The 17,500-nt window shown below is 34.9% G+C and overlaps 1 protein-coding gene across 4 annotated transcripts in view; it reads right to left on the bottom strand.

Annotated features, from left to right (window-relative positions):
* The window catches only part of LOC119580966 (neurocalcin homolog), an 11,960-nt gene extending 540 nt beyond the window's left edge, over nucleotides 1-11,420 (bottom strand). The window contains exons 1-5 of one of the 4 annotated variants that reach the window (XM_037929216.1): nucleotides 11,265-11,420; nucleotides 10,835-10,982; nucleotides 10,125-10,243; nucleotides 6,286-6,477; nucleotides 1-3,352 (exon numbers count right to left, since the gene is read on the bottom strand). The exon at nucleotides 1-3,352 is cut by the window's left edge and continues 540 nt beyond it. In XM_037929216.1, coding sequence (XP_037785144.1) covers nucleotides 3,155-3,352; nucleotides 6,286-6,477; nucleotides 10,125-10,243; nucleotides 10,835-10,904 — 579 coding nt within the window. In that variant the 5' untranslated portion in view covers nucleotides 10,905-10,982; nucleotides 11,265-11,420 and the 3' untranslated portion in view covers nucleotides 1-3,154. Of the gene's footprint in view, nucleotides 3,353-6,285; nucleotides 6,478-10,124; nucleotides 10,244-10,834; nucleotides 10,994-11,264 lie in introns of all 4 variants that reach the window. The other 3 variants (XM_037929230.1, XM_037929222.1, XM_037929239.1) reach the window with 3 other exon arrangements.
* Between the last annotated feature and the right edge of the window lie 6,080 nt (nucleotides 11,421-17,500).

The raw sequence follows: 17,500 nt of genomic DNA, 5'->3' as shown, positions 1-17,500 counted from the left end.
TTCCAGCAGTCCTTAATATGCAACCTGATTTGGTTGAAGTACAGGTATACTAGGCAGGCACTGAATAGCCAAATTTACTTCAAGGGTATGCACCAGACCTTAATGCAATGTATATTGGTATAAAATTATGATGTGCAAATCTTACGTGGATCAAAAATACTAAGGATGGAGATAAATCACAATTCTGTATAAGAAGTTCCTCCAAAATATGTTGAAACTGCACATATCTCACAACCACCATTCTTCCCCCACCCAACCCCTTGTGACGGCAAGGAGGAACATGTGTATGTGAATGGTGGTGGTGAGTGGTGGTCTTCCTAGCAATGTACCATGGCAAAAAGTTGAAACAATACAGCTTGAATGATGACGCTTTAAACTTCAAAGCAGTTTGTGATAGGGGGTAGATTATGGCGGGCCCCTAGTCAACAAGAACTGGCAGAAGTACCAATAAATAGAGACCTGACTTGGAGTACAGCACAGTCATCAAGCGTCATCAGATAACACAACAGTGGCAATCACAGAAAGACACTCAGACATTATGCAGCACACATGTTGATGGCTTACCAAAATAGATATAAATTTTATGCCTGGTCATTATGCCAGAATTATCAAATATGATTGTTTTCACAGACAAATTCACATTCAGGACACACAAGTGGTAAATCGAGGAATTTTCATAAAAAAAACATGTTGCAAACTGTACATGATGGAGTTTTCCAAGTTTAAATCCACTTGCACTTATCTGGGAATTGAGGATAAAGCCCCTAATCACAATGATCGACATGCCTAGGCAAGTTTGCAACATTTTATTAAAATACATATAATGTGTCATTCCCACAGCTACTAATAAAGTTGTGAGAACAAGACAGAAAAATTCTGGTAATAATAACAAGTGAATTTATTCAATGCCATTGTTCCTAGTGATGATCCACAGCTTAAAAAAATCATGCAAAATGATCAGCAATTTCAGCCCACAAAAAATTTATTATGAATATTTTTTGATGAAGAACTAATGCTAAATACCCCAAATGATCACCCAAGCATGGGCACAAAAGTGGTGGTCAAGCAACATATTTTGTGCACACAATAATTAGGGATGTCTGAAACGTCTCCATATGAATTAAAGGTAATCAACTGGAAAATGAGAGGTACCCATACTTTAAAATAGCACTCGTGATAAGAAATAAAAAGAAATAAAATTAGGACTAACATAAGAGAAGCAGGCTGAACAGTGTGGGTGCAAGGAAGATAATGCAGCAGAACCATACGAACCACAAGAGGAGCTGAACAGACAACAGTACAGTCAACCCCTTATCTTGTTACAAAAGGTCCCTGTCATCTTCCAACCCCCACAAGAGATGGAAGGATAAGAGCCCCACCGATTTCCCCTTATGAGCATCACCAGTGGAACATGCTAACACTTTATTATCAGAAAAATTAAATAAATCCTCATGACACTTTGGCACAAAGATGAAGAAGAGCAGTAGTTGAATACACACTGATTGCAAAGGCTGGGAAAACTCGACCACATTCATATCAAGAAGCGTAGCTTTCTGGCAGCTCCCATATCCATGCTGCATCCCTAAGCTGAAAATTCATTATAATAGCACAATTTTCTTTACACCATTAAGTTAATTATTCTACTATTATGTAAGATAATCTCATTCCATACAAATGTAGAGGTTAACAATATTGTAATGCTAACAATGAATTTTGTGGAATCCGACAACTACGTATGTATGAACACTTCCTACAACAATTACTTTAGCCATAGAAAATCAACAATTAATACTGTGTCTCCATCATAAAACATGTTATTTTCATGGATACAAATAGCCGTAAGTTTCACATTCTCCTACAACCTCAACAGTGCTTGGATTCATCTGCTTAAGTATACAGCATCAATAATGTGTGAAATAACTGTTCAATCATTCCTAGGACAAAAGTGACTGTTACTTTTCACTCTTCTATTCATTACCTTAGAGAAGTCTACAATGCTGTTATAGAGTGATCAGACACATATATGCAGTTGTCTTCTTCTTATTTTATTTAAAATCTGCAAATTCCTCAAACTTGAAAGTGTCAAAGCCAAAAATCATGAACATCAATATCAACATCAAATTAAAATTACCTTGTGGTTCTATTATGATGATCAGGATATATTCATGGAATATGGGAAAATCAAACATCTGCCAGCATAAACATGCAATTGACAAAATGTAAATAAAAAATAGAAATGGAATACATGGAACTGGTATGTAGAATGACTCAGAACATCCGACAGAGGAAAGTCAACTCTCCGCTATTAAGTACAATTGGGATCGTTGAAAAATTACAAACCCTATATGTTGCTACACCTTTGCTCTTTACTTATTCTGACTCTGACAGGTGAGCACCAAACAAGGAATTCTTTGTGCAGGTAACACACATTACATACAGAGGGGCTTGGCAGGAGACTGTAATATCCTGCTCTGTACAATCGTTCACTCCACACAACCCACAAAACCCACATTGCCCCAGCTTCATTACAAAAGTTACATCCCTAGGATTTTAGTCCCATACCTAATACTTAGAAATAAAAACAGCCCTGAAAATAAAAATTTCCTTTTGCAGGTTTCATCAGCCAATCGCAGCTTAACATAAACAAGACACATGGCTAGAGGTCGGCATCTCATGACAGTGAGGTGACGGCACAGCTGGCCGCAAGCACCTAGTCCTTAGAACCCTCCAGGGGCTAGCCAAGGATGAGGATGAAAGGAGAGAGGGATGTTTTTCAAGAGTCAAGTGAAGCTGGGAGTGTGGGGGACAGTGTCTGACCTATAAAACAGAGAATCTTATTTGGACAAGGAAAATGCCGATGCTTCGGGTACGTAGAGAAAGGAAGGCGTTAAGTGCAGGATTCCGGAATGCTTGGAGAGGTAAGGGAGGGGGGAGGGGGGTCCTTGAGGGGTTCCTGGAAGTTTATACAGAATATAAATGAGGCTACTGTTAAGTCTGTGGCAGGAAGTGATAAGACAAGATGGGTTAATTGTTAATAAGGAATCTTAAGAGAACAAGGGATGTTATTATGGGCCAAGACTCATTACTCTGGGTTAAAGTTGGTTTATCAAATATCTAAGATTGATTAACATAGGTCAAGTTAGGTTCAGGAAGGTCACTGAGCGGACTGAGGGTCGCACTGCAGCAAGCGCACAATGGAGGGGTCACTCTTGGCCCCTTCGATGAACTCCTCAAGACTGAGCTTGCCATCCTTGTTCTTGTCCATCTGACGGAAAATTTTGTCTGTGCGTTTCTCTGGAGTGCTCTCATCTTCTGGCATTTTCATCACAGACCCAACCATCTTGTAAATTGCCTGAAATGTCAAGAACAAAATTAACCATTTTCTTCATACTTTATGAAATCTCAGAAAATAAGGAGGTAACAGATTCATTATTTGTTCACATTATATTACCATTCCAAGGTAAGCAAAGACCTGTATCTTATCAAAGTGAGTACATAATGACAAGGTATATTTGTAACCTATAAAAACCAAACCAAACAGATATACAAGTCAACTATTTTATTGAATAGGAAGATATATAAAGATAATATCGGAAAGTTTTGTAAGTGGACTCTTTAATGGATTAACATTACAAGTCACTCTTTTTACCTTTATTCCATTAAAAGCATGTGCAACTGAAAACTTAACTTCTGTAATGACAGAAGAAGAGTAAATAAAGAACAGAAAGAGTAAAACACATAACTGCGAGGAACAAAGGCTTCAAACTGAACATATACAATTGGAAATGAAGGTATGCACATCTAAAAAGGTTCTCAGACCAATTGTCCATCAACATGTCTATTAAACCCTACGATCCGGATGACGTGACAATCCCAACTTGAGGGTTGGATGATATGAACATGTCCTCATGGGAAAACTTGGCTGTGGGCCGGGTAATGCGAACTTGCAGTCATAAGCATTTTGGCTGAGGCTGGGGTGACAAGAAAGACACGCCACAAGTGCACAAAGCTCTTGGAGGGTGATTAGACTAATCTGGCATTAAGAAAAGGGGTTTTGCTTTATTTCCATCGATAAATGAGTGGAATGCAATGTCTGTGAACTGTGACTGGAAGAGCGCAGACTAGGAAGGACGATATTTCTATGTTCAGGATCGTATTCCTGGCCACCATGACTGGCAGTACAGGTTGTCTTACAGAAATTTAATATTATGAAAAAGAAAAAAAGACACAAAAAACAAAATGTTACTTATTGTTATTATTATTGCACCGAGTTACAGATTACCTAGTGAGATAATATGGATTCTGTGCAAGGAGAATAGTCTATTACCTTTTGGATAAAGCAAATCAAATGACAAATATAGCCATTGGAAAATGGCATAAAAGCTAAAAATGCTTCAGCCGGAAAAGACAAAATGCCATTGCAAAGAGGAGGCATGGAGTCTTGTCACCGCACATAAGTGTTTGTTTGCCCCATCTACAAGCTGCACACCCGGCAGTGTTCACTCACATAAGCCTGTGTATTTTGGCCCACATGATGGCAGTGAAGCCTCCAGATCCAGTGGGTTAAATATTTTATCAATCTAACCCTTCATCTATAACATTAACGTTAATGTATCCTATTTCATGAGTATAGTGTACTGAAGTTAAGATATCGATGATTGTGTTATAGATAAAAACTTAAATTAACAAAACATTTAAAACCCAATCACCCCGGATTTATGTTCTGTCCCTTGTAGGTTTTTGTGAATTTTGTTACATACAGATGGCTCACATTGCTCAGCTCCAAGGGGTCTATCAGTAGGCCCTACTGACGATCTTGATTTCGTCATTCCTTGAATGGCAGAAAATGCGTTTTCCTTTAATACAATTGATATCAATACGTTTATATTGTATTGATGTTATGATTATTAAAGATATTAAAATCTTGTTAACATTTAAGACAAGAAATAATGCAAAAAATCTTCCAAAAGCCAAGAAAGGGTAAACAGGTGAGAAAGGTAGGACTAATAAGTGACCCCTTGATGACTAAGCACTTGTAGAGCCATCTATGTGTGAATACAATAAAAAAACCTGTGTTACAGTGGGCATGGCATGTATTCTTGCCAAACGATTGGGTTAATAAAGGCAATTAATATGAGACCACCTTTGGATGCGCACAACCTCAGATCAGCTAAAAGACATGGCAGGGTGACATATTGAAATTAATTTCCTTATTACAATGAAAATCTCTTAGACCAACATTTGAATTCTTTAGTTTAACATGCAAAGTCCAACATTAAGTCCACAGAAAAAAACTATTGTGTAACAATGTCATGTCATAAGTACATATATAAATAAAATATTGAAAAAACACACATACGCACATGCACACGCACGCATACTCACACTCACACGCACATGCGCACGCACTCACTCACTCACTCACACACACACACACATACACACACACACACACACACACACACACACACACACACACACACACACACACACACACACACCACACACCACACAACCACTCACACAACACACACACACACAACACCCACACACACAACACACACACACAACACCACACCCACACTCCACACACACACCCACACACACCACACAACACCACACACACACCACACACACTCCCACACACACACACAAACACACACACACCCCCACACACACACACACACACACACACACACACACACACACACACACACACACACACACTCACTCACACACTCACACACTCACACACTCACTCACTCACTCACTCACTCACTCATAGACAGACAGACAGGCAGACACACTCACTCACTCACTCACTCACTCACTCACTCACTCACTCACTCACTCACTCACTCACTCACTCACTCACTCACTCACTCACTCACTCACTCACTCACTCTCACTCTCTCATCTCTCTCTCACACAATACCAAAAGCCTGCAATATTAAATTAAAAGGCATATACTGTTAATGACATAAAAAAAGTCCTCATTCCTTTGTAACAGAAAGTGAAATACTTTATCAACAAATATATTAAAACATTAAAAAGAAAGACAGCTTGCTTCTAAACAATGAATATTTTTAAGATTAGATTTACAAGTAATAGACAATACTTGAAGTACATTACATCTCATTCCTTTTAAAGCACCTAAAGCATTTTATTCACCAAGAATAAAACTCTAACAAAAACAATGTGATACACTTTGAAGAAGCTTCAAGGCATAGACAAAACTCGCATTAGGCCGCAGAAGGAGAGCCCCACGCGACTGGCTTTTCTTACCGTAACAATTTCCAGCATCTCCTGCCTGCTGATGTAACCATTGCCATCCAGATCATACATGGAGAAAGCCCACCTCAGCTTCTGCTCCAGCTTGCCTCTGGATGTGACAGAGAGGGCACACAGAAACTCCCGAAAGTCTATGGTTCCATCTCCGTTGGCGTCGAAGGTCCGGAACACATGCTCAGCGAACTGCTTGAAAGGGTAAGTGATGAAGAGTTGCACATAATACAGTCAAACCTCGTTTGGATAGCCCCTTTTCCTTTTTCTTTCTTTTCCTTTTTTTGGTTATTAAATGTTCTTTTTTTAGCAGCTGGTAAGATCTTGATCCTTCAGACCTAAGAGAGAACATTACAGAAATGTTCACCATTCTAATGCAATAATGGTGAATCTTCTTTGTAGATGTCCATTCATAGGCTGAGTACTGTGATCCTATGTCTAATGAAAGCTTTGTATTATGGCTGCCTTTTATGTTGCTATGGTTATTTAGTGTCATGCTTGCAACTCACTGAAAGTTAATTTACTGGAACATTAGGGGATGAAGGAACGAGGTTTGACTTTTGAGACTATGGCGTCACACAGCCAGGGTATAAGGGCAGGAGGTAATGAGGAGGTTTTAGCCACAACAAAAATATAAAAACTCAAACAAAAAAGTAAATGAAATAATTACATTAATTCTCATATGATTATATAATCTGTATGCTTCAATTCCTGCTCATATATATATGATCTTGCTTTGCAGTCTATTATAATATTACATGTTGGAAGATATTATTTCTCTGGTGAATGAAAACTAACCTCTGTGAAAGGCAAAAACACATACGACTTTCTTTGCAAAGATTCCAATAGTCCAAAAAATTCCATACAGGAAAGTCCATGTGGCAAAGCAAGAACTGCATCACCCAAATTACTGCATTTCTAACACTCATACACTTAGCACATTAAAGCATTACCCATAACTAAGACATCACAAAGCACTAAGCACTATTTACAACACAGGCATACTGCAAGAGCTTTACAATCACACTCTGGCAAGTGGTACATACATGATAGCTACTAAAATAAAATAAAAAAATCTACAAAACAGTCATGCATTTAGTATTAGCCAAGGCTATATGCTTTTCTTTTAATGATTCATGTCAAGTATGAACAGTCTTAACTTTACCTAATTTCTTGGCTTTTGACATCCATATGCAAATGATTTATTACAAATCTTCAAACAGCACATAATCCTTGGCTTCTCTAATGCAGCTTGCTACTACAATACCAAGTTCTGAAGACCAAGTTTTTGTCAGAACTTAACAGTGGCTGTACTATGAGAGGATTAACATATTGCTACGTCGTCTATAACAATATCCGGGAATTATTAGTACAAAGAGCTTGCCATTATGGGATTTGATAGGTTTTAGTAGATAACTTTCTAAGTACTGTTTCCCAATATCCAGAATACATGATATTCATAAAGAAAAAATAATGTAAATGTAAAAAAAGGAAATAAGAATCAACAATGAAAAACTATAATTTAAATCTACGTTACTTCTAAATAACAAACCATTGTAAAGTTTAATTCATAATTGATAAAATTAAACCAATATCAGGTATCACCAATGTCAATTAAGTCTTTGATTCAAGAAGTGTACACCTGGAGAGCTGTTGCCACCAAAGTAGTATATCAAATTTTACTTTAAATTATCATATATGTTCTCAAGTAAACCTTTGGTGAGAAAAAAATGCAGAAGAGAAGGGGGAAAGTTGATGCACTGGTGGCTGTAGACAAGGTAAAACAGCATAATACTGCTTCTTGAAAGTATCTATTTTTGGTTTCAAAGGCATTATGAATAACTTATAGAATTCATAAAACCTAGTACAGAGGTTCAAGTTTGTTAAAAAGTGTGTCAAAATGTCCAACTCTACATTCAATGTTCATTTCATACAGAAAGAGAAATAAGACTACACAGAAACCTCCACCATGCACTTCTAATATTTTGATTAATTGATATTTGATAATACCTGAGACAAAGAGAAAAAAGAGAGAGAGAGAGAGAGAGAGAGAGAGAGAGAGAGAGAGAGAGAGAGAGAAGAGAGAGAGAGAGAGAGAGAGAGGAGGAGGAGAGATAGAGAGAGAGAGAGAGGAGAGAGAGGAGGAGAGGAGGAGAGGAGGAGGAGGAGGAGAGAGGAGGAGGAGGAGGAGGAGGAGGAGGAGAAGAAGAAGAAGAGAAGAAGAAGAAGAAGAAGAAGAAGAAGAAGAAGAAGAAGAAGAAGAAGAAGAAGAAGAAGAAGGAGAAGAAGAAGAGAAAGAGAGGAGAAGACAAGAAGAAGAGAAAGAAGAGAAAAACAAGAGGAAGAAAGGAAAAATGAAGAAGAAAGGGAGAAGAATGGAATGAGGCAATGAGAGATAGGGAAAAGAAAGGAGAGAAAATAGAAGAAAAGTTTTGATAACGAGATGCCAAGAAATATACACTTGCAAGGAACTCCTAAGACCTATACTACATAATAACTTCTTACAGTTCTGTAGTTTTCTTTCATAGTTCTTCAGCAATATAGCATGGGATGTAGTAATTATACCTCCTAAGAAAACATGTAAGGCCTTACAAATAAGTTCACTTTAAATTTCATATAGTCAACTTTCATTTATTTCTTTTAAAAGGTCTTTAAAAAGATTGAATATTATCTGCTTTCATATTTTAGTACATCTCACCTGGTCAATCTTCTTGTCAATCTCTACTAATAATCCATAACTAAATATTGCAGTTAATGTATTTATCTAATACATTATTCTGCTTTGATAATTGGTTTCAAAATTTACCTCCAATAATTTTTTAAAACAAATTCTACATATGAATATAATTATCTCTACATGTATTTTCTTTCTTTCTTTCTCTGTCAATTCTAGATTATTCACTAGAGCATGAAATATAGCTGTCCCATATACTTTACACCAAACAGCATTTCCTAAATGAACTTTTGATGTTTTAAGTAATCAATTTTTTTTTTTTACATGGAAGGAAAGCTGATTCCCACAGTTTTTCTATTTTACACTCTGAGTACCAAATATCAAAATTTTCTATTTTCTTTTTTTCACTCATTCAGAAGTTTACAGCATGTGATATCAATGAAGGTGTTATCATGCACTGGCAAAGAGTATAATGTTAAGTCTGTAAGGACTGTAAGATTTGTAAAAGTTGGACACTGGCACATACAGACATCTGGTACTGAAGCAGTCTAAGCTATAGGTTTGGTAGTTCTTAGTTATAAATTTCTTACGTCCCAATACATATTCCTATCTCGCCAGCCATTCGTGTGAACATACCTTACATTGTGACACTAATACAAAAATTACTTGGATAAATATATAGAATGCTGAGTACCTGACACATTGCAAACTACACAGCAAGAGTGTAATCATCATATAGCAACTTATGCTTATTAAAAAAAAAAGGAGCTTTGAAGTAAGAAGCACTAAATGATGAATTCAGCTCTTAAAGTCATACATGCCACATAGAACATTCAGTGCTATCAATTATTCCTTAATACCAACACAGAACCATAAATGATGTGCAATGACAAATGGCATCACTGTATTGCAAGCAATGGGTGGATCAATAATCTCTTATTTATTTATTTATTCATCTTTTTACTATAAACTAATAACAGTCATCTTGAAGAGTAATTTGTATAAATACACTAATCCAACCACCTCTGAAACAGAGAACCATCTGCTTAACATTCAACAGGCAAACACATACCATTCTCCCTAACACTCATACAGCAATTTCATTCACAGCTTTATTTAGACTACAGTAAAGTATGGGAAACCACTCAGAGGGTCCCATAAAACTAACCTTTGAGGCATCACCATATGGGAAAAAGTTCCCATAAATCTTCTTGAATTCCTCAACAGAGAGGTGTCCAGTTGGACAGTCCTTCAGGAATCCTTTGTACCATTCTTGGATTTCTGAGTCTGTATAAAAAAGATTATCATATTATTTGTAGGACATGTATTTCAGATTAAGAACTTAACAATCCAAGTTTTAAAACTGTACTCAAATAGTGAAATATACTACAAAGTAATTCTTGAATCACTTAGTGACAAAGTTATATCTATTTAGCTTAAAACTGGGACACAATATGATAACCTGAAATAAATGAGAAATTCTTAGGCACCTAAGACCAAGGCCCCAAATTAAGAGCTATGAATAATTCCTCTTGAAAAACCATGTCTACTGAATGTATTAGGTGTTCAACAAGAGTATACTCTCCACCACTGACTCTCATCCTTTTAATCTCTTCATGACTCACATTATTAAAAAACAAAACAAAATGCAATTTTTTTCTCAGCTACATGTTCTATCCCTCACAGATATATAAATAATTTGTTATTTGATTTAAATAACTTGTTATGAGCAAATTATGGGAAGAGCTCCATGAATTTAAGAACCTCCAAAACAGATTAACAGTCTTCAACAGATTAACAATGATCTGCCTAAATGTACTGAGGAAAGCCAATGGCTGCTTATCTGCTAAAATGTCTGAGCTGATGCCTGGAACTCACCTGTGAACTCTGTGTTGGAGCGGAGGTCCTCCAGCACCTCAGGCTTCAGCTTACTGTTCTGCTTGCCCATGGCTGTGTGTGTTTGTTACGTCTCCTAGTGCACTGGCTCACCTCAACCACCTTTACTCCTCGCAGAAGCTACACACCTCTGATGGGAACCTATGCCATTAGAATTACATTTTTATCTCATGAATATCATGTATATCAAGACTCTGTAGCATTATAAATTAATATCACAATAATTACACATTATAATGTGATACAATCATCTAAATTTGTTTAGTATCATTTATCTTCTTAAGTATTGGAAAAAAAATATATCAAAAAACAGATTTCACTTAATTCTTTAAAAAATTAAAAAGTCAATATCTATAAAAAAAAAAACAGTGACATGCAACAAGGTTCTTTCACTAAACCTGATTAAACTTACCCCTTGGTATTGGAGCTCTATTACGAAGCCAAAATTTAGTTAAGCACCTCCTGCAAACTTCTAGAACCTCAGGTCTGAAAAACAACAATAACATATTCAGAATACACAAAAGTAGCTCAATTTCTTTCATATTAAATAAATAATCTATTACAGAGGATCAATCTCTACTGTAAAGAAATTTCCATTTCAACTAAATGATTGATTATCTTACAAATTACAAGTAAATTCATTGCATTATCAAATAACCTTTCTACTTCACTAACCTTAATATCTAATATAGACACAAAAAAATATCTTGCCTGAGCATATGAAAGCCTATCAAGACATACCTAAAGGAATAGTCTGTGTAATGACACTCACCTCCCATACTCTATGTTAGTTTACAACAACACTATGTATACCATGGTTGTATTTATAGCAGTTTTGTCAGTTTTACAGGTATAATATATAACTGCATGGACAGTATCATATATTAATTTTAAAAAAATGAACCCACACACATAAATAAGGATAATACAAATGTCAATAAACCACTACCAGAGATTAAAATTTCAATCATCTTTATTACTGGAAAAAACACAAGGTTTATATAAGTTTATGTTCCAACAAGGGCTAGTCAGCAAACATAAATGACACGTCAAAACATAAGTTTGACTAGAAACAGTCATATACTGCAGCCAATGTTTACTTTCAAAGGGGTGATTCTCTTTCGTTATAAGATAAAGTTATCATCGTAGTAATTAAATTCAATCATAAATACCATGCACTTCACATTACTTTTCACCATTTGCAAGGATTTGGAATATCTTTCCCTGAATAAAGTACAAAAAAAATTTACATCAGTATCAAACAGAACATGGATTACGTTAGAAAAGACTGTTGAACACAGTAATCACAAATAAAACACATGCATTTTCACATTCAACATTTTCCCATTTCATAAGCTCTTCAAGAAATTAACATTCTTTCTCATGAAACACATGAAACTTTTCACAAAAATAACTGGGTTTAAAAATGATTCATATTTGGAAACAGAAAATCATGTTAACATATGTAAAAGGGTGTTGAATCGGTTATATACTACAAATAAAAGACAAAAAATGATGAAAAAAAACGAAAAAACATTTTGTAAATACCTGGAATTGTATAAAACCTGTCTTCCACATAAACTTGAACACTTTCTTTTCTCAGTACATGAAACAATCTTTTTCCATTCAGAAAATGGATCAATGAGGTCTTTAAAACTGATGTAACTGTTCTGTGAAAATCTTTATATTAATGTAATGTGAAGAGCATTTGTTTCCCTTTTTCTATAAAATGAAAATATTCATGAAGACCTACACCTTCTTTACAGTACCAGGAAAGTAAGCCTCTCTGATGCCCTTATCCAAGGCTCACAATTTCTTATCTTGTCACCAGCATGAATACAGAAACAATAACACTGGGCTGCATTTTTTGTCTACAGGTGAGAAGGAATATGGCCAGAAGGTCATGAAGGGCTATGGTTTCACTCATACCAATAGCGACAATAAACACTTAAATAGGTTCTTAACAAAACTATTCTAGTGTACATACATAATATTTTTGAGCTAATGGCTTTTTTTTACCACAGGCTTCATTATCATTAACTAAGCATTCATCACCTATGCCTGCAAGGAGAAAAGACATCCTTTGCAACTCTGATGATGATGGCAAGAAGCTGCACTGGACTTGTGGGAAAATTAGTGGCAATGAGCCCTGTTTTTTGTTTCTTTTGTGATAAAGACTAAACTCCCTTTTTGCTTTAATGTCCATATCAACTGCAGTGTTGTACATAAAGCTGAAAACCACTAATCTCACCACAGATCTAAGTTTTGCAGCTTTCTAGAAAAATGGGGTAAGAAGTATTATTACATGCATGGCACAAACCCTTAGCATACTATGTTATTTACAGGTATTACCATTTGTGCAGATTGTCTACTAGAAGTTGAGCCAAGCAAAGCAAATAAACAAAGACAGTTTCATAATTTGCAAGAACATGAATGTCTCTCATCAGTTACATAAATTAATAGAGGAATGAAGATTTTTTGAGCTAAAGAAAGTTCAATTCACCAAAGGCTGAATCTCAAAATAGTAGTAGAAGGTCAAGGTCAGTAGCAAAGTTTCAAGTAAATGAAAAACAATCTACAGAGACTTTTGGGACTATATATATTTCTTGGTTATTACTCTAACAAACAAAAACAAAAAAAAGAGTAATAAACGAGACAACAAAGGCCTATTTTTAATATTAAGACCCAAGCTTTCCTTGTGACAGAATCCTGGGCTAGTTCACATCAGTCATCTGGGGCCATATTCACAAGACTCACAAGACAGTTGCTCAAGCACACCACAGAAACAACTATATCACAGAAGGGGTGGGGAGTTGGTGCTAAATTAGTAGCAAAGGAAAGAAAATGTGTGCGCTGTGGTTCCCAACAAACTGGTGTAGAGAAGCTTTCTCTCAGAGGAAAATGTGATTCTCTTTATGCCACTTAACTTATTATTGGGGTGGGAGTAAACAAAGGAATTTGTAAGAAGACTTGGGATAAGGAACAAATTTCTATAAAATAAAGAAGAAGAAGAAGAAGGAGGAAGTGGTTATCTGAGGGAAAAAGTAGACTCAGTAATTATAACATCAAAGTAGCAAGTCTTTTTAAACTGTACACCAATCTTTTCCTGGAAGTGTACTTGACTCAATGAGGAATATACAGCACGCTTTCCCCACAGCACACCAGAATGACTAGTGTACTGGAATGCTTGTGTTATAATCACCCTTTAGGAACCTTAGGGGAAATCACCCAGAATGGATCACTAATACAGTACGGAACATCTGCCATGTCAGAGAAGGAGGGGAAAAATGGCTAGCTAGTTGGATGCACCTATCTTCATAAACCATCATAAAAATATTTTTTTTCTCATCTTCATTAATATTGTGGATCACTTATCAAACCCTCAAAATTATCTGCACTAAGCTGTTCTTTGATTTTAAACATCCATAATCTGCAGTTATCCGAACTTTTCACTTCCACATGCCTGTTTTTTTCCCGGGAGTTCAGAATGGGAAAACAAGCTTTCATGAAACAAAAACTAAGACTCATATTGGCTGATCTCAGACCCAACTCCAGGCACTTACATAGTAAATACATATTCGTAAGACTCATACAATGAAAAGATTGATTCTTCTACCTAAAACATGACAAGTTCCAAAAATCTTAAAAAGCTTCTTGAGATAAATTAACAATCTAATTTTTCAATTCCTTCACAGGTCTTTACTATGAAAGCCCCTATAGATTTGGTCCCTCACTTGCCCACGGAAGGAGGTAGAAGAGATTGAGTCTGGCATTACTAGAAATTTTGTCTAGGGCAGGATGGTTCCTCCCTTTTGGCCCTACAAGGCATTTAATACTATGCTGTTTGACTGGGAACCAAGTGAATCAATCACATCACACTAGATCAGCAACTGTGAGTCTTAGAAAATAGTTTTAGACAGAACCCTTTCTGTGGATTATGGTGTGGAATATGAGTCCCAAAGCTGCAGCAAAGACTCATAATCCAACATCACTTCACACACTATTCTATAACCTGGTGTAGAAGATTTGTTTCTTGTCTTTTTTGTGATGTAATGCATTTTAGATATTGTCTAGCATAACCAATATTTATTATAATCTAAAAGATAGCCATAACTAACATGTAATTAATTAATCTAACATATCATACTTTACCATATCAACAACACATTTTACAGCATACTGCCAAGACAATATCCAAATATACAAAACAGAGCCAAGCACTAGACACTACTCGTATGGCAGACATAAAATGACCAAATAATAACAAATTGAGGATAAATAGCTAAAGAGAGACAGACGGACAGACAAAGAGAGAGAGAGTGATAAGATATACTGAGACAGCCTCACAGCTATCTGCTTTAAATATATATGTACATATATATATATATATGCCCACAGCAATGGCAGTTTAGTACAGAAACTGTGAAGCCCTTCTCAAAAGCATCTAATTATTGTGGGACCAAAAGCTAGAAGCATTTACCACCACAGTTGAAGTTAACAATGTCTATCTCTCTCCTGTGTGATCTTTTGGTCCACCAGGTAAACATAGCATGATCTAGACATAAAATTTCTCCAAAGTGGCTCTTGAGGGTAAATCATGCTAAATTCACTTATCAATTTATGTGCATACCAATGTCTCCCACTACTTCTTGCAAAGTAAACAATATTCAAGATTTTTTTTTTTTTTTTAAATACTGACTTTGTAACCAATTCAAACTCATGATTCAGAATCACAAACTGAGCTGAACTGGTACTATTCACACACAAAGGAAATATCTCAAAAAAGACTTTATTCAATTCCAAGTGCTTTCATCTGTTGGTTAGCCAGAATCATTTTCCTCTTTACACAATGCAGAACAGTTTAGTTACTACATTCTACTAACAACTGTGGTGATGAAATTCAACCAGGCTACAGAAAAGCTGGTATTATGTGACAAAAATGACAAAATGGAAAGACAGACCAACATACATATCTGTCTTCCTTAATATGAAGGTACTTGCTCTGTGCAGTAAGTTCCACAGGATTAATGGAGGATTTGGTATACATGAAAACGAGTATGTAGTAGAATCAAAGTCTGGTGTGGGCATGGCCTATTTACAAGAGTAAAACTTGTAGGTTTTGGTGTAATGTTTAGAAACGTGCAAGCATCATCCTAAACTAGGCCTACTGAACTTGGTAAAATCTGAATGTATTCAGTATAATCATGTTTTCAAAAATCATCCTGGTTCATTAAAATTTGTTTTATGGTTATAACTATCAATTATATAAAAATGTAATTATCATAACAATAATATTCTCAGACAATCACTATCAACTGGCTGGTATTTAACCTACAAGTGGCAATTACAATAGTAACCCCAAACATCCCATTTCTCAAAGTCCTTTACTGATTTCAGTTATCAAGGTCATTTACTAATCACTCTCCCTCAAGTTTACCACCTATGATGCCTAAACAAGTTTCAAGCCTATAATAAGTTCACTCAGTATTTCTGCTTGCCCTGCACAAACTATTCTTAGGACCAGACATAGTTAAATACATATATGTATGTCTTTACATACATATACAAACACACATTAATATATATATACATATATATATACATATATATACATTTATACATACATTTATACATACATATATACATACATATATACATACATATATATATAACATATATATATATATATATACATATATATATATACATTATATATATACATATATATTAAATATATACATAATATATATATATACTATATAATAATATATATATATATACATATTATAAATATAATAATATATATATAATATATAATACTAATATATATATATATATATATATATATATATATATATATATATAATATATTTTTATATATATATATATAAATATATAAAATATATATATAATTATATAATATAATACATATATTAATATATATATAATATATATTATATATATTATATATATATATATAATATATATATATATATATATATACACACATATGTTGTATGTATATGTTTATTATTAATGTATGTATATTATGTATGTATGTATGTATGTATGTATGTATATGAAATGTATTATGATGTATGTATGTATGTATGTGTATATATATATATATATATATATATATATATATATATATATATATATATATATATATACACATACATATACAAAGATATGTATATAGATATATATACATGTATATATCTACACATATATATACATATGTATATATATATCTATATACGTGCACATCGTGCACACACGTGCATACCCACACCCAAACCACTCACACGCAAACATGTAAACACACGCACACGCACACACACGCACACGCACACGCACGCACAAAACAAAAGCCACTTCTTTCTTTTTTATAATCAAATACACATTCCTTTTCTCATCTACAGTATTTTTCTATAGTTTCTGTGGTCCAACCCATTGTGCTACTGACTGTGTTTTTTTGTGTGTAAATACTTACTGACTTTTATGCTAGGCACTTTCAAACTCGCTTTTGCCATATAAGGTGATAACTCTAATCTACACCTAAGATACAAAGTCTTCCTCTTCTTTTATGCATAATAACCAAATTCCGTCTTAATATTTTTCTTTATTCTTTTGTGCACATGTCTG

The sequence above is a fragment of the Penaeus monodon genome, chromosome 2, assembly GCF_015228065.2.
Source record: "Penaeus monodon isolate SGIC_2016 chromosome 2, NSTDA_Pmon_1, whole genome shotgun sequence".
Lineage (NCBI taxonomy): Eukaryota > Metazoa > Arthropoda > Malacostraca > Decapoda > Penaeidae > Penaeus > Penaeus monodon.
Note: the sequence above shows the minus strand (reverse complement) of the source record. Positions and strands in the feature narration are given on the sequence as shown.